Below are 26,449 nucleotides of genomic sequence, written 5' to 3' on the forward strand. Positions count from 1 at the left end.
TATGTGGTTTTTATTTTCAGTTATAGCATAATTTCAGTGAAATGAATGTACCAATATTTATTTAACCTACTGATGGGCAATAGATTATTTTCAGTTTTTCTCTATAAATATTTTAAAAATAACTACACTTTTCCCCGTTTTTTTTTTTCCCCCCCTGTGTGTTCTTTGAGTACTTTGCTGGTGTGCATGGGCTTGAGTTGTTCAAAACTGAGAAATCTGCCTTTTGTTTTGTATTTTGGTACTTACTGGAATCCCCTTAGCAGTTCAGATAAAGACCTCTCTAGAATCACTTACCTGCAGCCTCAAGGACCATTTAAGGTTGACAGTCTTTAACCATGCAGCGTGCTAAGGAGAAAGAGACTGTATGTCGTGCTAACAGGGGTGTCTGCTCACTGCTGTCTACCTCAGATAAGTCGGCGAGGGCAGCTGCCTCTACCTTACCTGGGGGCAGGTGTATGTAACAGCTGTACCTGGCACACCCTCTGCCTGGCCCTTCCATAAAGGCCATCTTTGCTTCATGGTCAGAATTCCATTGGGGATAAATACTTGGGGTTCCAGGTCTCTCTTGGATTCGAAAGGAAATCTTAATTCCTACCCAAGGTTTAATGGAAATCCTGGCCTGGCGAAGAAAGAATGGTTATGTCAGCCAACAGGGGCAGCTTGGAGGGGGAACCTCAGAGGAGTAGAGGGCAGCAGTAGGGGTGGGTGAGGGTAAGCAGAATCCGTCTCTGGCTAACACCTCAGTTCTCTCCAGATGGCAGGTTTTTTGTTGTTGTTGTTTTGTTTGTTTACCATATCTCCCAGAATTTTCTGAAAATACTCTGTTGCCGCTCATCTGATAAAAACTCTTAAGTCTTTTTCTTCTTAAAAGCAATTTGATTAATGAAATTCCGTTTAACAGTTGCTTTTCTTGTTTGGCAAATGGGTTTTCATGCACTAAATCTGTTTTAGAAGGTTTGTAATGTGCTGAGGTCATTTCCAAGTGATGTTCCAAGTGATGATTAAAGATTTTTAATCTTTATCTGAAAAATATTTTTCTTAAGGACAGTGATATATTTATAGGAAATAATTAAAATAATGCTGCTTGAAAAACAAAGGGCTTGCGGAACACAGAAACCCAAGCTCCTTCCCCTGCATTGGTTTCGTCATTTCCAGTACAGAAATTGTAACCCTAAACAATTACTTTCAAGGACTAAATTCTAAATCCTGAACTTTTCTGGCTACTTTAGGAAACAGCTAAAGAGATAACAGTGTTATAAGGAATAAAAGTACATAGACAGCTTTTATTTTACTGATGGTACTTTAAAAAAAAAAACTCTGGGAAATTCTCGTAATCACCAAGATTAGTTTGGGTACCTAGTTTTGTTTTGTTTTTTCTTTCAGAAAAAAATTGGTGTATATATATATATATATATATATATATAGCCATGTTATATTGCCAAGTATCTAGAAATCCAAAGCCTGGTAAATCTCAAATGTTAGAGAAAACAATACAAAGTATGAATATTGATTTCAACCTCTGTTACTTTTAGAGCTAGCTGTATTATGCCTGTGTTAGGGAAATCTAAAAACCCTATTATCATTTATTCATCAGAATGTTTGTGTGTGTATGTGTGTCAGAACAGTTGGTAGGAATAAACTTTTTTTATTTGGAAGTTTGAAGTATAATTAAAAAGTCAAGAGAAGCTAGAAATGAGATTTAGCATGAAGTTTTTACGAAATTCAGATAATAATTGCAATACTTCTTACGTTATTTCACATAGTAGGGAACCAGGAATGTGGTAGACAAAATAATAGTACCAATTGCTAATATTTATTGACTACTTACTAGGTGCTCAAAGCTCTGCTCCGCACCTCAACTCCATTCAATTCTCCCTTTAATCCTGTGAAATAAGTACCGTTGCTACCCCCATTTTAAACTAAAGATCCTGTGGCTTTGGAAGTTTAAGTGGTTTGCCCACCAGCTAGAAAATTTCAGAGCTGGAATTTGAACCCAGGCAGCCCAGCAAACAGAAGAAAGCTTTCACCACCGCAGGTCTTTTATGACAAGGTCTCTCATGAAATATGGGCTGAATGCTGTGACGGTTAGATGAATGCATCAGCCAGGAAGCAACCATAACTAAAAACGAAGGCAGTGAGCAATTATTGAATGCCTGCTCAGTGCCAAGCATGATTCCAAGCACTTGACATATATTGCCCCATTTAATTTGCACCCCGCAAGGGAGATATCATTTACACCCATTTTACAAAGAAGTTTAGGGAAGTTAAATAACTCGCCCACAGTTGAGCTTCATGCAACTCATGAAGTCGGGATAGTGTGTGGTAATGGATTAATATTAATTTAAGAAAGATTTTTATTAGTTTATTGCAAGGACTTCCCTAGTTCTCTTCAATATTTTAATCACTGACTAAGAAGAATATACAAAAGGCGAACAAATTTCAGATGACACAGCGTTGAGAGTATGTATATATTGGAGGATGGAACAATATTCAAAAAATTCTTTCTGTTTTGATTTGTTTCCTTTTTACATTCACATGTTCAAAGATAATAATAAAACAATACTAAAAATCACTCTCACCTCTGGCAGCAGCTACCGCATTGCACACCCCATTCACACTCACTCACATAGTTGAAAACGGCTCTGCTGCTTTCTTGTGTCTTCATTCAGAGTTTCTTTTTAGCAAGAATGAATATGCTTATATTCTTCTTTTTCTCTTTTTCTAATTCACTGTTTCACTTACCAATAAATCAGATATCTTTCCATATCAGTATTACCCGGAGAGCTTCTCATTCTTTCTTACAACTGTGTCGTATTATATTGTATGGATGTACAATAATTTATTTAACCCGTTTCCTGTTGATCATGACTGGAGTTGTTTCTGATTGGTTGCTATTAAAAATCATGCTGCAATGAATAATCTTATACAACATCACTAAATTTATTTTTAATATACACATATGTCAATGTTTCTGATGTACAGTTCTGATTTTTGACAAATATATAGGGTCGTGTAACCACACCCACAGTCAAGATACAGAACAGTTCCATCCTCCTGAAGCTCCCTTGGCTTCCTCTTTGGTATCAGCCCCACTCCTGGCAGCCAGGGATCCGTTCTCTGTACCGGTAGCTTTGGCTTTCTTGCAGCGTCCCTGTACTGAAGCCCTCTGAGGGTGGCTTCTTTGACTTAGCATAACGCATCTGAGATTCTGCCTTAATTGTTGCAGTTGTCAGTGGCTCATCCCTGTTACTGCTCAGTGGTGTTCTGTGATACACATGCACCACAGTGTTTTATTCCATTCAAATTGAAGGATGTTTGGGTTGTTTCCAGTTTTTGGCAATTATAAATAAAGCTCCTATAAGCATTCACACACAGATTACAATACTTTTTGAAAGCAGCCTTATTGAGGTATCATTTACATACCATAAGATTCACTCATTTAAAAGTGTAAACTTCAATGGTTTTTGGTAAATTTACAGAGTTGGGCAACCATCACTACAATCTGATTTTACATTTCATCACACCAAAAAGAAATCTTTGACCATTTACAGTTAATCCCTGTTCCCATCTCCAACCCTGGAAAACCACTAATCTATTTTCTGCCTCTACAGATTTGTTTTTTCTGGAAATTTCATATAAATGGAATCATACAACATGTGTTCTTTGACATCTGGCTTCTTTCACTTAGCATAATGTTTTTTGGTTTTGTTTGTGTTATATCAGTTTTCTTCCCTTTTTTTTGGTGGCCGAATAATATTCCATTGGGATATACCACATTTTGTTAATCCATTCACTAATTAATGGACATTTAAGTTGTTTATAGTTTTGAGCTATTATGAATAATGCTGCTATAAACGTTTGTTTACAAATCTTTGTGTGGATTTTATGTTTTCGTTTCTCTTGGGTAGATAACGAGGAGTGGAATTGCTGGATCATGGTAAAATTATATTTAACACTTTAAGGAAATACCAAATGAAATGGTTTTCCAAAGTAGCTGTATCATTTTATATTCTCACCAGCACTGTGTGAAGGTTCCTGTTTCTCCATCCACATCCTTGCCATCATTTTTTATTGTCTGTCTTTTTTACTGTAGCCATTCTAGTGTCAAGTGGTATCTCATTGTGGTTTTAATTGCATTTTCCCTAGTGACTGATGATACTGAGCATCTTTTCATGTGTTTATCAGGCATTTGTATATCTTTTGTGAAATGCTTATTCAAATATTTTGCCCATTTTTAAATTGGAATTTTTTTGTCTTTTATTTTGAATGTTAAATCCTTTATATTCTGGATGCAATCAGTTCCTTACCAGGTAGATGTGATTTGCAAAATGCCACAGAATATTTTTTTTTAAATGAAGGTTCAGTAGTTTTTTTATTGAATAAATGTTTCTCCGTTTGGTATATGCCTTTCGTCAATTTCTGGAAAAGGTTGTTTTGAAAAGGTTTTGAAAAGGTTGTTTTTGGCAATTTTGTCTTGTTTTATCATTGCCATTAGAGACAGGATTTGCTGAGCTCTTTTCTCTGCCATTCTAGAAGTCCCACCTACAGTTTCATTTTGAACATGTAAATTCCCAGACGATAAATTGCTAGGTCAAAGAGTTAGTGCATTTGTAATTTTAATAGATGTTGACAAATTTTTATCCATAAAGGTTGTACCATTTTATATTCCTCTAATTTACGAGGTAAGGCCCAGTCTTGCCTATCTGTGTTATTAAAATTTCAGAATTTTGCCAATCTAAATGAAATCGGTTTCTCGTGGTAGTTTTAACATTTCTTTCTTCGTGAGGAGGGTTGGGCATCTTGTCATATTTTAAAAGAACATTCCTTTTCTCTGAGCTTTATTCATATCCTTTGCTCATTTAAAAATCTCGATTATCGATCTTTTCCTTTTCTGTTTGTAGGAGCTTATTTCTGTGTATTGTAAGTTGCAAATACAGACTTCCTGGTAAGTCACTTTTCATCTTGTTTATGGTTTTCTTGGCATGTAGAAGTTTATATGAATATACATATAAATACATATGCATATATAATTATATAATTTATCCATCTTTTTTTATGGCTTCAGGAGTTGGAGTGATGGAAAGGTTTTCCCCACTCCAAGGCTATGGAGGACTTCCCGTATTTTCTTCTATAACCTTTTTCGTCTCATATTTTAACCTTTAAACCTCTGATTCATGAGCCATTTATCCTGCTGAACTATGTTAGGTTTGGTTCTAACTTTTTTTCCCCCCAAATGGCTACTCAGTTATCCCAGTACCTTTCTTCAAAAAGTCCATGTTTTTAACTCTAATTTGCAATTCCAACTTTATTATATACTAAATTTCTATGCATATATGTATCTAATTTTTAGACATTCTCTTCTGTATCATTTGTTTTCCTGTCTCTCACTTCGTATACTAATATCATACTGTTTTAATCATTGAGGGTTTGTAATATATTTTAATATATGCTAGGTCTAGTAGCACTCTCTCCTCTTTTTCATTGGTTTTCCAGACAACTTCTGCTTGTTTTGTTTTGTTTTCTTCTTTTCCATAAGGGCTTTAGAATTAACTTGTCTAGGTTCCCCACCCCACTTCCAAAGGAAAAATAATCTTTTTTGTATTTTTATTTCAATCATTTAAATTTTATAAGTTGAATTAGGCAGAATAGACATCTTTATGATGCTGAGTCTTCCTATCCAATAATATAATACACTCTAGTTCTTCAAGTCTTCTCTGGAGTTCTTCAGTCATGTTTTAACATTTTCCTTATAAAGATTTTGTACATTCCCAGTTACATTTATTTCTAGATATTTTATCTTTTTGTTGCTATTGTTAATGGGGTTTTTTCTTCCACTACATCTTCTAAAAACGGTTATTTGTGTAAAAGATCATAAGTGAGTGAAGCAATGGGCTGTATATAATAAGAGCTACTTTAATAGAGGTAAATGTGAGGCCCTGACCTTGGATCAAAACAAACAAAAAATCAGTTCAACAGGAAGAGGATGAGGAACATTGTGATTGGAGAAACCATTATAACAGTAGCTACTTGTGTGCTTACGTTTAACCTTCGTCATAATCCCATGAGTTGGGTACTGTGACCCCAATTTATAAATGAAGAATTAAGCTTTATTGAGGTTATACACTTTACTGAAGGTCATATAGCTTCTTAGTGATAGTGCTGAATTTTGTCACCATATTTGTCTAACTCCAAAACCTTAACTCTGAACTGATATCCTGTACTATACCATTCCCTGTGGAAAAGGATTTTATTCAAAGTTTATACATATGAACTCACACCAAATTAATAAAAGCCTCACCAGTGAGTGACATAGTCTTCCTGCATTTCTCAACAGTTCATGTATACCGTCATTGGAGGACTGGATATAGTTCTGGGTCTCATAATTAAGAAAATGTAGATAAACTGTCTTTTAACTAATTCAGACTAATATGACCAGAATTGTGAAAAGTGAAACCATGATTTAAAATAAAATTGCCAAATGATTTAATAAGCTCACAGAAGACTGAGAATCAACTATGATTTTTTTTTAGTATTTCCAGTATTGAAAAATTAATCGGACTTAGTCTTCATGATGCCAGGTGCAGACTCTGGGATTAAGGAGTACATGTCGCCTAGAGTAAATATTCCAGTTACTATTGTTGTGTAGCACATCACCCCAAAACTTAGTGGCTGAAACCCACAACAGTTACTTATCTTCTATGACCTCTGTGGATCAGCGATTTGAGGAGGGTTCAACTGGGCAGTTCTGGCTTGGTCTCTGTTTTGGTTGCAGTCAGACAGTGGCTGAAACTGCAACAGCAAGGGAAGGTGGCTGAAGTAGCTGGTGATTGGCTGGGCATCTTTGTCTGTCTCTTCACTTCAGCTTAGTCATGGGCTAGTTTTGGTTTCCTCACCGTATAGCAGCCTCAGGGCAGTCAGATGGCTTACGTGGCATCTCAGCAGCTCTAAAAATGAATATTCCAAGAGACCTAGGCAGACCTATTATGACCTAATCTTGTAAGTCATGTAACATCCCTTACCCTGTAGCACAGAGTAGCACAAATTCAAGCAGAGGCAGCTTAGTCCCCACCTTTTGATGAGAAGAATGCCGAAGTCATATTGTAAGAAGAATATGTAGGGTTGAAGATAGTGTCGTGTCTTCTTTTTGAAACTACAACCTACTGCAGCGATGGTTTCCTTTCAGTGTGGGGAAGGGCATTGTGGTAGGATTCTCTGAGATGAAAAGGACTGCCTGTGGAGGAATGAGACATTTTCATCATTGGGTATGTTCAGAAGGTGGTGAGGTATGCACAGGGTATGGTGGTTCTGATATCTGAAGCGATTTTCGTCCTCTTATACTCCAGTGTTGTAGAAATGCTTCTGGGAACGTTTAAGCTTAACTAGTTTGAACATAATAATAAGTGCTTTTTGAAATTTATGAATACCACACGTTGTAAGGATAATGTGGATACTGTGCATTAAGATGTATATTATATCACTTTGTGAAAAGTCTGGAACTTTAAGAATATCTTTTCCAAAAAACTGAAATCAGTAACCTAACTTGCCACCTTAACAAAACTAGAAAAGAAGAACAAACTAAACCCAAGGCAAGCAGAAGGAAGGAAATAAAGAATATTAGAGCAGAACTAAAAATTAAAGAAAATAGAGAAAATCAATGAAACCAAAAGTAGGTTTTTGAATAGATCAAAAAAAGGGGACAAAGCTTTAGTTAGACTAAGAAAAAAAGAGAAAAGATTCTAATTACCAAAATCAGGAATGAAAATGGGGACATTACTCCTAATGTTACAGAAATAAAAAGAATTATAAGGGGATACTATGAACAGCTGCATGTCAACAAATTAGACAACCCAGATGAAATGGACCAACTTCTAGAAAGATGCAAGCTACCAAAACTGACTCAAGAAGAAACAGAAAATCTGAAATAGACCTATAGCAAAGAAATTGAATGAGTAATCATACAACTTCCCAAAGAGAAAAGCCCAGAACCAGATGGCTCCACCAATTTAAAGAAGAATTAACTCCAATTCTTTGTAAACTCCTCCAAAAAATAGAAGACAAGGAAACATTTAACTCATTCTTTGAGGCCAGTATTACATTGATACCAAAACCAGTTAAAGACAGCACATGAAAAGAAAATTAGACTATATCCCTTGTAAATATAATGTAAAAATCTTCAACAAAACACTAGCAACCCAAATCCAGCAGCTTATAAAAAGGGTTATATACCATGGCCAAGTGGGATTCATCACAAGAATGCAAAATTGATTTAACATCTAAAAATCAATTAATGTAATACACTATATAGCAGAATAAAGAGGGGGGAAACCCACAATTATCTCAATGAATACAGAAAAAGCATTTGACAAAATCCAACACCCTTTTATGATAAAAACACCCAAAACATTAGGAATAAAAGAGAACTTTCCCAGCCTGATAAAGGGCATCTGTGAAACACGTACAGCTAGCATCATACTAATGGTGAAAGACTGAAAGCTTTCCCACTTGGATTAGAAACAAGAAAGGATATCCACTCTTGCCACTTCTATTCAACATTGTACAGAGTGTCTAGCCAGGGAAATAATGCAAGAAGAGAAATAAAAGTCATCCAGATTAGAAAGGAAGTAAAACTATTTAAATGAAATGTCTAGAATAGGCAAATACATAGAGACAAGAAAGTAGGTTAGTGGTACCAAGGGCTGGGAGGGGGTAGTAACTTCCTGGCTGGGAAGTGACTACTAATGGGGGTGGGATTTCTTTTAGATATGATGAAATGTTCTGGAATTAGGTAGTGATGGTTACATACCTTGTGACTGTACTAAAAATCACTGAATTGTACACATTAAAATGGTGAATTTTATGGTATGTGAATTATATCTCAATTAACAACAACAAAAAACACTTATCCACAACTGTTGTTTCACAGCTGATTGAAATTGCTGTTTTATGATGTATACCAAAGTGTGTTTAATGGAGAGAAGAATTCACAAGTATTTTGAAAGGACTGTGATACACTGAGAATAGATTATTTCGTATTTAACTAACAGCATTAGAAACTTATGTATAATTGTACTGTCTGCTAGAGTACTGTTATAAAACTCTGAATATTAACATTTATTTGGTATGTACTCTGAACTGTTGTCTCAGAGTACAATATTAACATATTTTGCATGAAGTTAGACTTCATGATAATGAGATAATATCTATGAAGTAATTTGCATTAACAGACTCCAGAAAACTTAAAAAGATTGTTTCCAATTTGAAGTGCCCTTGGCATCAACATCAATTTTAAAATGTTTCGGAGTGGGACCTGTCTTATCCATCCTAAACTTGTTCAGCTTGCGGGATTACCAGCCTTCTCCAACCCCTTTGTCCCAGGACACACTGAATGGGCGTGATGAGGAGGTGACACTGAAGTCTGGTGATGCATTTCTGCTCTCACTAATGAAGTTATGTGCTAACCAGAAGTCAGCTGTGTTTATTCCTAAATATGTTTATGCCAGTAGTAGTAGTAATCATAATTATGCAGGTTAACTAAATATTATGTAAACTGATGAACTATGAATGCAAAAATGTTACGTGTCTGGGACCACAAAGCCATGTTACTTAGTACTATTGAATCGGGTGTGGGCGAGAAACTAAATAAATTGGGTTCAGAATTGTAAAAATATAGACACATGCTGTGCTCAAAATCCTTTAAATTTTTGTTCTACTTTAAAGAAATGGAAACTAAGAGTCATAGATAGTGGTGGTTTATGCCAGAGAGCTGACACATCTGCAAAGAGATGGCCTTGACCCTGTGTTGGAATACTGGCAAACACATGGACATTTCTGCATTCTAACTTAAAAGAAAATGTCTTAAGATTTATGTGTATCAGTTGTAATGACTCCTCTATTAACTGAGTTTTTCAGTTTACCAACTTACTATCTGGCGTGGTTGTCTCAGACAAGAGGGTTTCTCTTCTGATTAATTAGGAACCAAAGAACTAGATTATAAGTTAAGGGGACTCGTACCCAGGAGGACTCATAGTCCCAGCTCTGCTACTTAACTAGTCAAGATAGCTTGGACAAGTAAATTAAACTTCATCTTTCTTCATGTATTTTAGAATACTTTGTTTAATATCTTTGTTTAAATTTAAATTCAGATTTACTGATTTCTAATATCAAGAAGTGTAAAGAGCTAGAAAACAGCAAGAAGAGACTGCCCTCCTTTTAGTGGCCCTTTCTCTTCCCCTTTCTTTCTCTGTTTTTCTCTTTCCTTCTTCCCTTCTTCCTTTTCCCTTCCACCTCCTCTCCCTGCCTTAGAGAACTCAGAAGTAGGAGTGCAGTATATTTTTTATCTGTTAAGTAAAACATTTGTTTAATCTGTTTATAAATATTTACTTCTTAGCATTTAGATCAAAGGCTAATTTATGGTTCAACAAAACTAGAGTTTGTTTTTAACCCAGTATTTGATAAATATGAAAATCATCTCAGCTTAAAATTAATCCTCCAATCAATTCTTATTCTCTGAGAATCACTCATTTTGAATAAACTTGGAAAATGCAATTGTTCAAGCTAAAAAGACTGGGGTTTTGGGTGTTTTACTTGGGGAACAAATAAAATTTTCTAGTTCTTTGTGTCTTTTTAGATAGTAATTTAAAAGCCACATGTGTTTTAAACTTTTGCGAATTCAAATTTTTATTTATAGATGGATTACAATGAGTATTTCAGAAACATTCTTTACGTAAATGTTACAGTACCTCAGAATGTCTCACTGTGGAGAGTGTTAGGTATGCATTTTGCTCCATGTTACGTTCGTTTGAAACATGTCTGCAGTAAACAAGTTAAAAAAAAATAAATCATCACATTGGCATGTTTAGAGCTATAACAGCCACTTCAGGCACAGAAGAGCAGTTATATAACTTCTATGTAGTGTATTGTCAGTGTTCTGTATATTTATAGTACATTTCGGCTATGTATTTAATGGCTACACATAAAAATCCAACCGCTACAAATAGAAACCCTGCTTAGAAGTTGTTTATTTGAAAGAATTATAACCTGATGTCAAAAACGTGTCCTGTTTATGTGCAGTACATCTACAATTTTAGATTTCATCTTCTACCAGTCTGGAGTGTAATTCCAGCTGCACCTTGAGTGTTTGCTCGAGGGGCACAGGAAGAGCAGAGTGTTTTCTTCACGTGCCCCGAAGCGAAGCTGGGGTGGGGTGGTGCTGCTGCTCCTGTTCAGCCCTGGTCGCCGTAACTGCCTGATCGACAGGGTCTGCACGGAGGCGTGAATGAGCCCACCCTGGGCCTTCAGTGCGTGTGTGAAGGATCGTGCCCACGGAGCCTTCCACAGCCGCCTCTCCCCTCCGCACCACTGCCTCCTACCCCAGTAACATCTGTCTCTCCCAGTTATTTGCTCCAACTCATTTGAGCTTTGGCACATAAATATATTGTTTTAGGAGGACTACGGGCTCTGAAGTCAGAATCCCGGCTTTTGCGCTAATCTCTCACTTTCGTTTAATCTTTCCAAGCCTTGGTTTTCTCATCTGTAAAATGAGAGTAATACCTGCCCACAGGGAGGTCATTAGGGCAAAGTTAAGGAAAGCATAGAGTAAACTTAGTGCCAAACTGAGTACATAGAAATGTAGTAAATATTCTTCCCTTTTCTTCTTTTCATTTGTCATTTCCATTGTTTTGAATTAGGAAACCAGATCCCTGAGAGGTTAAGTGATTTGCTTCAAACCAAATAGCTGTCCCGTCAGCCACAGCCTTTCTCAGAGCTCCCTCTGAGGGGCCTGTAGTCTCTCACAGTGAACACGCACCTTCCCCACTACATCCCTGCCTGCCAGCTTTTCCAGCTGCCTAGGTCAGCCACCTTCAATTCTTTATTCTCCTTTACCTTTCAAATGAGCCAGTCATTCAGCCTTGAAATGTTGTCTCTGAAATATTTTTTGAATTTATTCCCCTTTCTGCATTTCCACTATCTTAACTTAGTCTGTCAGCTTTTCAGCATGAGATTTTTAAAAATGGGGTTGGCCAAAAAGCTCGTTCGGTTTCTTTTTCCGTTAAGATGGCTCTAGTAGCGCTTAGTTGTCTTTAACTTCATTTGAAACAATTTTGTTAGATTGTATGTGACAGCTGTCATATCAGCGTGCATTTAAAAAAAACTTATCAAAATTGGTGAGTTTTTGTGTAGCCATTTTAATATTGAAGATGGAAGAAAAACAGTGGTTTCGGCATATTATGCTTTATTATTTCAAGAAGGGTAAAAACGCAGCTGAAACGCAAAAAAAGATTTGTGCAGTGTATGGGGAAGGTACTGTGACTGACCGAACGTGTCAAAAGTGGTTTGCGAAGTTTTGTGCTGGAGATTTCTCGCTGGACAATGCTCCATGGTCGAGTAGACCAGTTGAAGTTGATAGCGATCAAATTGAGTCATTAACTGAGAACAATCAATGTTATACCACGTGGGAGATAGCCGACATACTCAAAATACCCAAATCAAGCATTGAAAATCATTTGCACCAGCTTGGTTACGTGAATCGCTTTGATGTTTGGGTTCCACATAAGTTAAGCGAAAAAAACCTTTACTGTATTTTGGCATGCAATTCTCTGCTGAAACGTAATGAAAACGTTCCGTTTTTAAAACAAATTGTGACGGGCGATGAAAAGTGGATACTGTACAACAATTTGGAACGGAAGAGATCGTGGGGCAAGCGAAATGAACCACCACCAACCACACCAAAGGTTGGTCTTCATCCAAAGAAGGTGATGTTGTGTATAGTGGGGTTGGAAGGGAGCCCTCTATTATGAGCTCCTTCCGGAAAACCAAACGATTAATTCCAACAAGTACTGCTCCCACTTAGACCAACTGAAAGCAGCACTCGACAAAAAGCATCTGGAATTAGTCAACAGAAAACGCATAATCTTCCATCAGGATAATGCGAGACCGCATGTTTCTTTGATGACCAGGCAAAAACTGTTACAGCTTGGCTGGGAAGTTCTGATTCATCCACCGTATTCACCAGACACTGCACCTTCGGACTTCCATTTATTTCGGTCTTTACATAATTCTCTTAATGGAAAAAATTGCAATTCCCTGGAAGACTGTAAAAGGCACCTGGAACAGTTCTTTGCTCAAAAAGATAAAAAGTTTTGGGAAGATGGAATTACGAAGTTGCCTGAAAAATGGCCGAAGGTAGTGGAACAAAACAGTGAATACGTTGTTCAATAAAGTTCTTGGTGAAAGTGAAAAATGTGTCTTTTATTTTTACTTAAAAACCAAAGGAACTTTTTAGCCAACCCAATAACATCTTGGACTAATCAGTAACCATATTTTATTTATTAACTTTTTTATTGAGATATAGTTTATTTACAATATTAGTTTCAGGTGTGCAACATAGTGATTCAAAATATTTATAGATTGTACTCCATTTATAGTTATTATAAAATATTGGCTATATTCCCTGTGCTGTACAATATGTCCTTCTAATTTATTTTATACAGAGTAGTTTGTACCTTTTAATCCCCTACTCCTATCTTTGTCCCTCCCCCTCTTCCTTCTCCCTGCTTGTAACCTGTATCTGTGAGTCTATTTCAGTTTTGTTGTATTCACTTGTTTGTTTTATTTTTTAGATTCCACATATAAGTGATAACATACAGTATTTGTCTTTCTCTGTCTGACTTATTTCACTAAGCATAATACCCTCCAGGTCCATCCATGTTATTGCAAATGGCATTATTTCATTCTTTTTTGTGGCTGAGTAGTATTCCATTGTGTATATATACTGCATCTTTATCCATTTGTCTGTTGATGGACCCTTAGGTTGCTTCTGTACCGTGGCTATTGTAAATAGTGCCGCTGTGAACATTGGGGTGCATGTATCTTTTCAAGTAAGTGTTTTTGTTTTCTTCAGATATATACCCAGGAGTGGGATTGCTGGATCATATGCTAGCTCTGTTTTTAGTTTTTTGAGGAACCTCCATACTGTTTTCCATAGTGGCTGCACCAATTTACATTCCCACCAACAGTGTAGGAGGGTTCCCTTTTCTCCACATCCTTGCCAACATTGGTTATTCAGCATGAGATTTTTATCAGTAACATACCTCTGCCAGAATGATCTTTCTAAAATACAAATCTGATCATATCACTGTTTCTTAACACTTCTTCACAATTGTGCTTTAACTCACTGCACCAGCCTTGTCTTCTGCTTCTCCATGTTATGCTCTTTCTACACTGGCCCCATCAGACTTTTTGCTATTGGATGATAGCTGTTCATGCCACTGTACTTTTACTAATGAGAAAAACTTCTGTGTCTGCAAAGTCCTTTTCATCCTGGGAGACTTTCCTAACTTACCCAAATACAATTAGACATTTAATTCTTTTGGTTTCCACAGCACTTTGTACCTACTTATATTCTGTTGTTTTCACACATGCTATAATAATTTGGTTCTGACCTCTCTTCTCACTCATTGGGCAAATGATTTATCCTCTCTATAAAATAAGGGGGTTCCACTAGGTCAATGATTCTCAGCACTGGCTACACATTAGAATCACTCTTTTCAAGTAACTGTATCAAAATCTATGGAGAGACTCTCCTTTACCCCTACCCATTAGGAATTTTTTTTTTTTAAAGTTCTTCAAATGATTATCATATTGTGAGGAGGGGTGAGAAGCACCTACTAGGCATAGATTCTAAGATACCTTTCAGCTAAAATGTTCTGTTATTCTATGAACTTCCATAGTCTTTGAAAATATAAGTGCATTCAAGTAATCAAAACAGGAATTAAATTAGAAAAAATAGGGGAACAAAAATACTTTTCATAATAATAATAGTTAATGAAAACAGTATGTAGTAAAATAATATTTGTGTAGAAACATGTGCTTTTAGAACTCTGATTTTCTGGTTCCATCCTAATTGTTAAGAGTGAATATGGACAAATTGGATGAAGTGTTCCTTTTTGTGATTGTTTTTTTTTTTCCCCAGTTATAAAACTGGGAGGAGAATGTTACTTATACAAAAATGTAAACAGACTTGATCCTGAATTCCTGATACCATTAAGAAATTTTATTTAGAGCACAATACAGAAACAGCTGTATAATATTTAGAAAATATCTTTGCATATACAGTTGACAGGAGTTTTGTTCTTATATTCATAAATAAATTTTGAGCTCTAACATTATATGTTTAACAAATTGCCACCAGGAGCTTTGAAGGGAGAATTGATAGAATAAAATAATCAATTAAGGTTGATATCACTAATTTACCCAACCCAATGACAAAAAATTCTGCTTCTCAAAAGTGCATTTGATGTGAAATTTTCAATTTGTTTGATCATGGGACTTAATAGTAAATACTCTTCTAATGCAGAAATTACTTTTTGTGTGTGGTCAGCTTTGTCTTTGAACTTCTTGATCCAAGTTTTATCTTGTTTGAATGTAAATAAATTTTTGCGGGCTGTTAGCCAGGTGTTTCCCTAATATTTGTAATTCAGGGGAGCTTTAAGGGCAGGGACAACAGTTTTGCTGTTGCTAAAACATTTCTTGTTGAGTGTATTTGGATATTCTACCTGTCTGCATTTGGCTGATTATATATTAAACTTCTTAAGTTTGATATTGATATTCTTTGAACTCCTTTATTATTTAGCATTTCTTTTATATAACAATGATTATATACTACTTATTAATATTTCACACGAATTAGTCATTATGAGCAGTAAGGTACAGTGGAAAGAGATTTGGCTTTGGACTTCACTTGGTTCAAAACAAACGTTAGCACTGATTTGAGAACTACCTTAGCCCAGCATCTTTTTAAATATAAGATCATTATTGGTGTTATCTTGACTCCATTGAGAAAAAAAGATATGAGTGAATCAATAGATGGACAAATGAAAGTGTGATGCCTCTTGTTTTTTCCTGTGTTATTTTCTCTGTCTCTGGTGTAGTATCTGACAATGAAGTGGTTTGTTTTTTGAGAGCAGAAGCCATATCCCAGGTTGATCTTATACTAGTGTTGTGCTGTGCTTTGACCTAGCATTGGATAAATGTTGGATTAGTTTCATTTTGGAATGAAGTTATATTATTGGGACGTGTCAGATATTAACTCCATAGTCATTCATTCTGTCAGTTCTAGACAAATTAATATTTTATCACAGTTTGTATTATTAAAGCTGAATGATTGCCTTACTTTCATAACTAGATTATGACCCAATGAAAAGATTCATTCTAGTGCCATTTCTTTAACATCTCAATTAGAGACTGTTGGACAGAGAGTGTTTCTTTATGTTTGATGTTGAATTTCAATTTCAAAACAAAATTATCAAGCATTTAAGTAGATATTAGATGACAGCTTGCAAATTTGGTAGTAGAATTTCAGAATAGAAAGAGTCTGTACTCTGTTAAAAATGTTCATGAATATTAAGTTAAAAATTTTGAACACTTTTTCTTTTGCTACATTTTGTAAAGATTTTCTTAGCTTATAATGTTCTTAATTTGGAGGGATATGTGGGAGTTTGAGGTGAGCATAATGTCAAGGAATAATAGGTTGAAAAAAATTCTTCGATATGAAGTGCAGATAATAGTGCATGAAAATATTTTTAAATTGTATGCCTAAAGGATCTTCCAAATCATTAGCGCTAATGTTCAGAGTTTGTACATCTTGCCATTAAAAGGGCATTATGGTACTTGTATCTTAGGATTAATTTGCTATTAACAAATTTTATTTTATATGAATAAATAATTTGAAATGAAAATTCATAATTTTGAAAAAATCTAAGAGTCATATTTTAATATTTCATAGCAAAATAAGCCATTTTACATGCAAATTCACCTACCTAACACATCCTTTTGAGGTCTACTTTGATTGATGTTAATGTAGTCATTCCAGCCTTGGTGGGCATCTTGTTGTGTGACCCGTCTTTTTCTATCTATTTACTTCCATCCTATTTATGTCTTCATATTTAAAGCATGTCACTTATAGACATACATTTTTAGACTTTGAAAAATCCATCTGTCAATTTTTTTTTTTTTAATTTTATTTATTTATTTATTATTTTTGGCTGTGTTCTTTGTTTCTGTGCGAGGGCCCTCTCTAGTTGCGGCAAGTGGGGGCCACTCTTCATCGCGGTGCGCGGGCCTCTCACTATCGCGGCCTCTCTTGTTGCGGAGCACAGGCTCCAGACGCGCATGCTCAGTAGTTGTGGCTCACGGACCCAGTTGCTCCGCAGCATGTGGGATCTTCCCAGACCAGGGCTCGAACCCGTGTCCCCTGCATTGGCAGGCAGATTCTCAACCACTGCGCCACCAGAGAAGCCCCAATCTTTCTTTTAATCATAATGTTTAGTCCATTTACATTTGATATCATTATTGATAAGGTTGGATTTAGGTCTACTATTTTACTATTTGCTTTTGTTTGTCCCATCTCTTTTTTGTTTCTCTATTCCTTCTTTTTAAGTTGAATGAGTATTTTTAGAATTCCTTTTTAATACCCCTATTGGCTTTTTAGCTAAAACTATGTGTTTTTTTAAATGGTTGTTCTAGGAATTACAATGTACAACCTTAATTTCTCAGTCTACTTCAAGTTAAAATGGTACAACTTCCTTATAATGTATAGAAGTATTTATAACAATGTTGTAATATGGTTACCCTCCCCCATCTTTTATGCTATAATTATCATATATATTACATCTACATACATTATAAACCCCATAACACGGTGCTATAATTTTTACTTGGAATGGTAATGTTAAAGAAATCAACAGGAAAAACTAGTCTTTGGTATTTATCTACATGTTTACCATTTCTGATGCTTTTCATTACTGAGACCCAAGTAATATGTGGCATTACTTTCCTTCAGCCTGAAGAAATTCTTTTGGCATTTCTTGTAGTGTGTGTCTGCTGGTGACTATTTTGCCTTCATTATTAAAGGGTATTTTTGTTGGATATGGAATTCTGGACGGACAGTTGTGGAGATTCTGGACTCTGTAAGTTAGAGTATTATTTTATTTTAGCAGGCAGTTAACTTTGCTGAACTCACCTTTGCAAACTCTGTCTTTCCAATGGTGAGCAGCAGCTGAGATCTCAGTTCTGTTATTTATGCTTTAGTAAAAGGAGTTGGGAACCTGTCCTGCATGTGCATAGTTTAGGGGTCAGCCAGAGACTTGGGCAGAGTTTATACACAGAATTTAGAGTCTCCTCCTTTGTGGTTCTCTCCTTTCTGGGAACTATATATAGAGTCAATAAATAGATCCACATATACATGGTCAGCTGGCTTGCAACAGAGGCGCAAAGACAATTTAGTGGAGAAAAGATAACCTTTTCAACAAATGGTGCTGGAACAATCAGATATCTTTATGCAAAAAACAGAAAACTTTGATTCATATCTCACAGCAGATATAAAAATTAACTCAAAGTGGATCATAGACTTAAATGTAAAATATTAAACTATAAAATATCTAAAAAAAACCATAGGAGATCATCTCTGTGACCTTGGGTTAATCAAAGATTTCTTAGCTACAGCACTAAAAGCATGATCCATAAAAGAAAAAATTGGTAAATTGGACTTCCTCAAATTAAAAACATCTGCTCTTTACAAAACACTATTAAGAACACAAAAAGGTAAGCCATAGACCGGGAGAAAATCCAGGCATACCTCACAGATAATTGCAGGTTTGGTTCCAGACCACTGCAGTAAAGCAAATTTCACAGTAAAGCAAGTCACACAAATTTTGGGGTTTCCCACGGCATATAAAAGTGATGTTTACACCATACTGTAGTCCATTACGTGTGCAGTAGCATTATGCCTAAAAAACAATTTATGTATCTTAATTAAAAATACTGCTAAAAAATGCTAACCGTCATCTGAGTCTTCAGTGAGTTGTGATCTTTTTGCTGGTGGAGGGCCTTGCCTCAGTGTTCATGGCTGCTGACTGATCAGGATGGGGGTGGCTATGGCAATTTCTTAAAATAAGACAACAATGAAGTTTGCTGCATCGAATGACTCTTCCTTTCATGAACAATTTCTCTATAGCACACATTGCTGTTTGATAACATTTTACTCAGGAAAACTGTCAAAATTGGTTTCAGTCCTCTCAAATCCTGCCACTGCTTTACCAACTAAGTTTATGTAAATAAAGTAAATTTTTTGTTGTCATTTCAACAGTTTTCACAACATCGTCACCAGGATTAAATTCCATCTCAAGAAACCATTCAAAAGAAGCAACTCCTTTATCATGAGATGGCAGCAGTTCAGTCACATCTTCAGGCTCCACTTCCAATTCTAGTTCTCTTGCTCTTTGCACCACATCTGCAGTTACTTCTTCTGCTGAAGTCTTGAACCCCTCAAAGTCATCTATGAGTGTTGGGATCAACTTCTTCCACATTCCTTTTAATGTTGATACTTTGACTTCTTCTCATGAATCGCAAATGTTCTTAATGGCATCTAGAATGGTGAAACCTTTCCAGGAGGTTTTCGATTTATTTTTTGTCCAGATCCATTGAAAGAATCAGTATGTATGGCAGCTATAGCCTTACAAAATGTTATTTCTTAAATAGTAAGACTTGAAAGTTGAAATTACTTCTTGGTCCATGGGCTGCAGAATGGATGTTGTGTTAGCAGGCATGAAAACAACATGAATCTTATTGTAAATCTCCATGAGAGCTCTGAGGTGACCCAAGTGCCCTGTCAATGAGCAGTAATATTTTGAAAGGAATTTTTTTCTGAGCAGTAGGTCTCAACAGTGGGCTTAAAATATTCAATAAACCGTGTTGTAAATAGATTACTATCATCTAGACCTTTTTGTTCCATTTATAGGGCACAGGCAGAGTAGATTTAGCATCATTCTTAAGGGCTCTAGGATTTTCAGAGTAGTGAATGAGCACTGGCTTCAACTTAAAGTCACCAGCTGCGTTAGTCCCTAACAAGAGAGTCAGCCTGTCCTTTGAAGCTTTGAAGCCAGGAGTTTGACTTATTCTCTCTGGCTATGAAAGTCTCTAGCTATGAAAGTATCCTCCCAATATAAGGCTGTTTTGTCTACACTGAAAATCTGTTATTCATTGTAGCCACTTTCATTAATTATCTCAGCTAGATCTTCTGGATAACTTGCTACAGCTTCTACATCAGCACTTGCTACTTCACCTTGTACTTTTATGTTGTGGAGATGGCTTCTTTCCGTAAATCTCATGAACCAACCTCTGCTAGCATCAGACTTTTCTTCCGCAGCTTCCTTACCTCTCGTAGCCTTCATAGAATTGAAGAAAGTTAGGGCCTTGCTCTGGCTTAGTCTTTGGCTTAAAGAAATGTTGTGACTGGTTTGATCTTCTGTCCAGACCACTAAAACTTTTTCCATATCAGCAATAAGGCTGTTTTGCTTTCTTATCATTCTTGTGCTCACTGGAGTAGCATTTTTAATTTCCTTCAAGAGCTTTTCCTTTGCTTTCACAACTAAGCTAACTTTGGCTAAGAGGCCTCACTTTCAGCCTGTCTCGGCTTTCGGCCTTCCTCACTAAGCTTGATCATATCTAGCTTTTGATTTAAAGTGAGAGACATGTGACTCTTCCTTTCACTTGTAGGGTTAGGAGCCATCGTAAGGTTATTAATTGGCCTAATTTCAATATTGTTCTGTCCTAGGGAATAGGGAGGCCCAAGGAGAAGGAGGAGACAGGCAATGGCCGGTTGGTGGAGCAGTCAGAACACGCAACATTTATCAATGAAGTTGGTTATCTTATATGGGCATGGTTTATGGCACCCCCAAACAGTTACAGCAGTAACATCAAAGATCACTGATCATAGATCACCATAACAAATTTAATAATGATGAAAAAGTTTGAAATGCTTCAAGAATTATGCAGAGCCAAGAAATGAGCATATGCTATTGGAAAAATGGTGCCAATAGCCTTGAACAATGCAGGGTTGCTACAACCTTCAATTTTTAAAAAATGCAGTATCTGCGAAGTGCAATAAAGTGAAGCACAATAAAACAAGGTATGCCTATGTTTACAAATCACATATCTGATAAAGAACTTTTGTCCAGAATATGTAAGGAACTCTCGAAACAATAATAAGAAAATAAACCACCCATTTTAAAAAATCAACAAAATATTTGATCAGATATTAACCGAAGAAGATACACAAATGGCAAATAAGCACATTAAAACATGCTCAACATCGTTAGGGAAACGCACATTAAAACCACGAGATATCGGGACTTCCCTGGTGGCGCAGTGGTTGGGAATCCGCCTGCCATTGCAGGGGACACGGGTTCGAGCCCTGGTCCGGGAAGATCCCACATGCTGCAGAGCAGCTAAGCCCGTGTGCCACAACTACTGAGCCTGCGCTCCTAGAGCCCATGCTCCGCAACAAAGAGAAGCCACTGCGATGAGAGGCCGGCGCACCACAACGAGGAGTAGCTCCCACTCGCCACAACTAGAGAAAGCCTGTGCCTAGCAACGAGGACCCAACGCAGCCCAAAATAAATACATACATACATACATACATAAAACCATGAGATATCACTACACACCCATTAAAATAACTAAAATTTTAAAAATTGACCATAATCAAGTGTTGGCAAGGATGTAGAACAAGTAGAATTCTCATTCACTGCTGGTAGGAAAGCACAAGGGCGCAGCCATTTTAGAGGATAGTTTGTTTCTTTAAAATTAATGCATGCAGCTGCCAAACAATCCAACCACTTCACTCCTAAGTATTTACCCAAGAGAAGTGGAAGCATATATACATATAAATACTCATACAGGAATGTTCATAGCATCTTTATTTGTAATAGTCAAAAGCGGAAAACAACTCAAATGTCCATCAGTAGGTGAATGGATAAACGCACTGTGATGCGGGATGCTGCTAAGCAGGTAGCCTGTCAGGTGCTTTGCCGTCGCATAACACGGACCACCATCCTTCTAGCTTTCGGCTTCCCATAACAGTTTTCTTACTGCCCACTGCTCATCCCCACATAAGCCAATGTCACGTATTTAGGGTTTTTATTGTGTCTTTGGTACTTCTGTTACCAATTTCTATATCAGTCAGAATGGGCCAGGTTATGCTGTGATAGTAAACAACCCCAAATCTCAGTGGCTTAAAATAAAGTTTTGTCTCTTTGTTGTGAACTGTATGTCCATTGTGGGTTGGCTGAAAGTTTTGTTCTCTGTTCTCACTCTGAGACCGAGGCTGACAGAGGATTCATTATCTGAAACATTGCTGTTGCTGGGAATGTTGACTTCGTGTAAAGTTGTTTGATTTGTAGGAGTTGAGATAGATTTTTCAAACCAGACTGCTTTTTTATTTTCATCAGCATTAGTTGACTTTTGTGTCATTTTAGGATGCATTAAAATCTTTAAGTAGCGACACCGATAACTATAACTTTCTTTGATCCACAGTATAAAAAATTATACAAAATACCTTTCAACTTTTATTTATCTAGTAAGCACTTTTTTAGACAGGAGGTATATTCCTGTGTGTTAGACAAGGAACCTGAATGCAGAGAGGGTAAACGAATGGCAGTTGCCACATAGCAGTGAAACTGAACTAGAACCCAGGGTTCCCATTTTAATACTATTGTGCAGATCAGAGAAAAATAAAAGTACCATCTATTTACACATTCTTTATTTTGACAGTCTCTTCAACAGGCCACATTTAAGAGGCGTCTCGTACCCTCTGCTGCCGGTGGCTGGGACACAATGGATCACACAGGGGCACTGGACACCGAGGATGAGTTGGGACCTTTAGCCCATCTTGCTCCAAGTCCTCAAAGTGAAGCCGTTGCCCACGAATTCCAGGAACTCTCCTTGCAGTCCAGTCAGCACCTGCCCCCTCTGAACGAAAGGAAGAATGGTGAGTTCAGCGTGTGTGGTGGGAGCTTACCTCTTTGTGAGCTAAACGTATCCCTCTTTGGTAGTAATTTTTTGGTCCGTTCCTTTGGGCAGCCTGTCACGAAGGAGAGAACCTCAGGGGGTGCTGGCTGGTTTTGAGGAACAGGCAGAGTTTCACTTTCTATCCAATTCTTTCATTATTTCCCCAGTAAGTATCTCTGGTAGCAAAGTTATCTTTGGAAATAAGCTTTAGGTTCAACCATTTTAGCATGAGCAGAAGATTTCACGCTAGCATGGTACTGGAAAGCAGCTTCCTATGTTGACTCCAGGGAAAATAGATGGTGGATTTGACTAGATTCTCCTGCCATATTCCCCATCTCCAATGTGTTGCACCTTAATTTCAGAATTGGCAGAATTTGAACTATCTTAATGATCACTAAGAAAGCAAGAATTTCTTGTTTGAGTATTTTTTGTATTAATGAGTATAGGATATGGCCATATTCTCAATCTTCGGCTGGCTCATACTTGTATACAAAATGAATATCTTCTGTTCATTTGTTATCTATTGAGGAAATTCTCCTGATTAATCAGAAGCATCCCAGAGTCTCCAGAAAACACAGTACTGTCAGTTTTTAACTAAAATGAGTAGAGATAGACGATATACGTCTATTTTTAATACTTAAAACATAAAAACAAAGTATTAAAATTTACAAACACACCAAGCATACATATTACAGGGAAAGAATTAAGAATTTCAACTGGATTTGCCATGCTTTCCACAGTTCTGATGAGTCTTACAATCCCAAATGTGTTTTTTTTAATTTCAGTTTTAAAAGCCAGAAGAAATAAAACTCTCCCTATAGAGCACTTCCTTACGTATCTTGTTACTTATCTTCTGGGTTCTAAGTGTTTCCTGATCCTTTTCAAATAATGGCCTTATCTTATTCAGGAAAATGGATTGAAGACTTATGCTGCTATTCTCAGTTCTTCAGTGCATGTCTTTGGGGTGTACTTGTTCTCCCTTCCAACAAGATATCTGATACCTGTGTCTGATGCTTGTTGGGCACAACCCTTGTGCAGTGCAATTGGTATAAAGCAACATCTTGCTCGGAGCTGTCAAAGCCTTCAGGAGGCTGTGGTTGGCTGGTGATGGCTTTAGAACCTTCCGTCAGTTAGGAGCCTAGCTTCATCTTAGGCAGTGGCTGAGAGAGTATAACCACATTAACCGAAACATGACTAAATTGGTCAGATGTACACAGTATACTTGGACCAGTATAATATTCAAATTATTTCCCTCAAAAAAAAAAAAGACCAAAATAAGAGTTGAACTGGTATAAAATTGCAATAATATACAGTTGCTCAAGAAAATGGTCATACGTAGCAGAGGAGGGACGTGTAAGGGGAAAGCTTATGCTTTGTGGGGATTTTACTTGATATAGCTTGCCACATTCTCTTGCAAGAATGTTCTTTTGAATATGTATGCCTGAACATAAGGTAAGCCCAACTATGAGGTAGTCTTCCCCTTATAAACTTTTAGAGGGAGGTAGATGAATGGTAAAAATTAGAATTTATTAATTTAGTTACGTGTACGTAATTAAAACCACATATTATGAAGCAGTGCAATAAAATAAAAGGATTGCTTTATCCACACTCATATTTCATAAAATTATCTTGCCCAAACTCTGCCTGTGTATCTGTGTGGTGTTTTTATCATCAGTAGAAAACCTCTGCATCATCCATCTAGCACTAAAATCCAGGGTGTATCTTCATTTCTGTCTCTATTGTTTGAGTTACAGCAGTTTTTAGATGCATGCACGATCTGACACTGAAGATTTTATGTCTAAACCACAAGTACCATTCACAAAACAGTGGGGCTGTTTTTGGTTTTTTGTGTGTCTTACAGTGTGGTAGTCATAATCACTCATGTTTGATTTGTGATTGGTCATAACATTTTATGAGGCTGTAATTTCTGTTATAGAATTTAATCACCTTTTTTTTTTTTTGAATAGGTAATACATTTATCTGGCTTGAAATGTAGAGGGTACTAATGGGTACATAGTGAAAAGTAGGTCACCCTCCCAGTCTTGTCCCTCAGCTACCCAGTTACTTCTCCAGAATTAACTACTCTTACTTGTGTCCTTTCTGAGAGAACAGTATTTGACTACTTTTTTAGTTTAATTTGTTTTTTGAATTTTATTTAATTTATTTTTTTATGCAGCAGGTTCTTATTAGTTATCTGTTTTATACATATTAGTGTATATATGTCAATCCCACTCTCCCAATTCATCCCACCACCACCATCCCCCCTCCACTTCCCCCCTTGGTGTCCATACGTTAGTTCTCTACATCTGTGTCTCTATTTCTGACCTGCAAACCGGTTCATCTGTACCATTTTTCTAGGTTCCATATATATGCGTTAATATATGATATTTATTTTTCTCTTTCTGACTTCCTTCACTCTGTACGACAGTCTCTAGATCCATCCACGTCTCTACAAATGACCCAATTTCGTTCCTTTTTATGGCTGAGTAATATTCCATTGTATATATGTACCACATCTTCTTTATCCATTCATCTGTCGATGGGCATTTAGGTTGCTTCCATGACCTGGTTATTGTAAATAGTGCTGCAATGAACATTGGGGTGAATGTGTCTTTTTGAATTATGGTTTTCTCTGGTTATATGCCCAGTAGTAGGTTTGCTGGGTCATATGGTAATTCTATTTTTAGTTTTTTAAGGAAATTCTATACTGTTAACCTTATGGGAGTTCCCTTTTATGTTATTTGTCGTTTTTCCCTTGCTGCTTTCAATAATTTTTCTTTGTCTTTAATTTTTGCCACTTTGATTACTACGTGTCCCGGCGTGTTTCTCCTTGGGTTTATCCTGTATGGGACTCTCTGCGCTTCCTGGACTTGGGTGGCTGTTTTCTTTCCCACGTTAGGGAAGTTTTCGACTCTAATCTCTTCAAATATTTTCTCGGGTCCTTTCTCTCTCTCTTCTCCTTCTGGGACCCCTATAATGCAAATGTTGTTGCGTTTAATGTTGTCCCAGAGGTCTCTTAGGCTGTCTTCATTTCTTTTCATTCTTTTTTCTTTATTCTGTTCCACAGCCGTGAATTCCACCATTCTGTCTTCCAGGTCACTTATCCGTTCTTCTGCCTCAGTTATTCTGCTATTGATTCCTTCTAGTGTACTTTTCATTTCACTTATTGTATTGTTCATCCCTGTTTGTTTGTTCTTTAATTCTTCTAGGTGTTTGTTCTTTAATTCTTCTAGGTCTTTGTTAAACATTTCTTGCATCTTCTCGATCTTTGCCTCCATTCTATTCCCGAGGTCCTGGGTCATCTTCACTATCATTATTCTGAATTCTTTTTCTGGAAGGTTGCCTATCTCCACTTCATTTAGTTGTTTTTCTGGGGTTTTATCTTGTTCCTTCATCTGGTGCAAAGTCCTCTGCCTTTTCATTTTGTCTGTCTTTCTGTGAAGTGGTTTTCCTTCCATAGGCTGCAGAATTGTAGTTCTTCTTGCTTCTGCTATCTGCCCTCTTGACTACTTTTTTAAAAGCAGTGTTTCAAAATCTTCTTTGTAACAACATCCAATGCTTTTAATTTTAAGGTTACTATCTGGGAATAATTAATGTGTTGGTT

General features: G+C 36.7%; 1 protein-coding gene across 11 annotated transcripts in view; it reads left to right on the forward strand.

The window, feature by feature from the left end:
* MRTFB (myocardin related transcription factor B) overlaps window positions 1–26,449 on the forward strand; it is a 265,761-nt gene that overhangs the window by 109,549 nt on the left and 129,763 nt on the right. For 10 of the 11 annotated variants that reach the window (XM_059898877.1, XM_059898876.1, XM_059898875.1 and 7 more), the window contains one exon: window positions 22,609–22,825. In XM_059898877.1, coding sequence (XP_059754860.1) covers window positions 22,672–22,825 — 154 coding nt within the window. In that variant the 5' untranslated portion in view covers window positions 22,609–22,671. Of the gene's footprint in view, window positions 1–4,901; window positions 4,946–22,608; window positions 22,826–26,449 lie in introns of all 11 variants that reach the window. The other variant, XM_059898880.1, reaches the window with a different exon arrangement.

The sequence above is a fragment of the Balaenoptera ricei genome, chromosome 15 (genome assembly GCF_028023285.1).
Source record: "Balaenoptera ricei isolate mBalRic1 chromosome 15, mBalRic1.hap2, whole genome shotgun sequence".
NCBI lineage: Eukaryota > Metazoa > Chordata > Mammalia > Artiodactyla > Balaenopteridae > Balaenoptera > Balaenoptera ricei.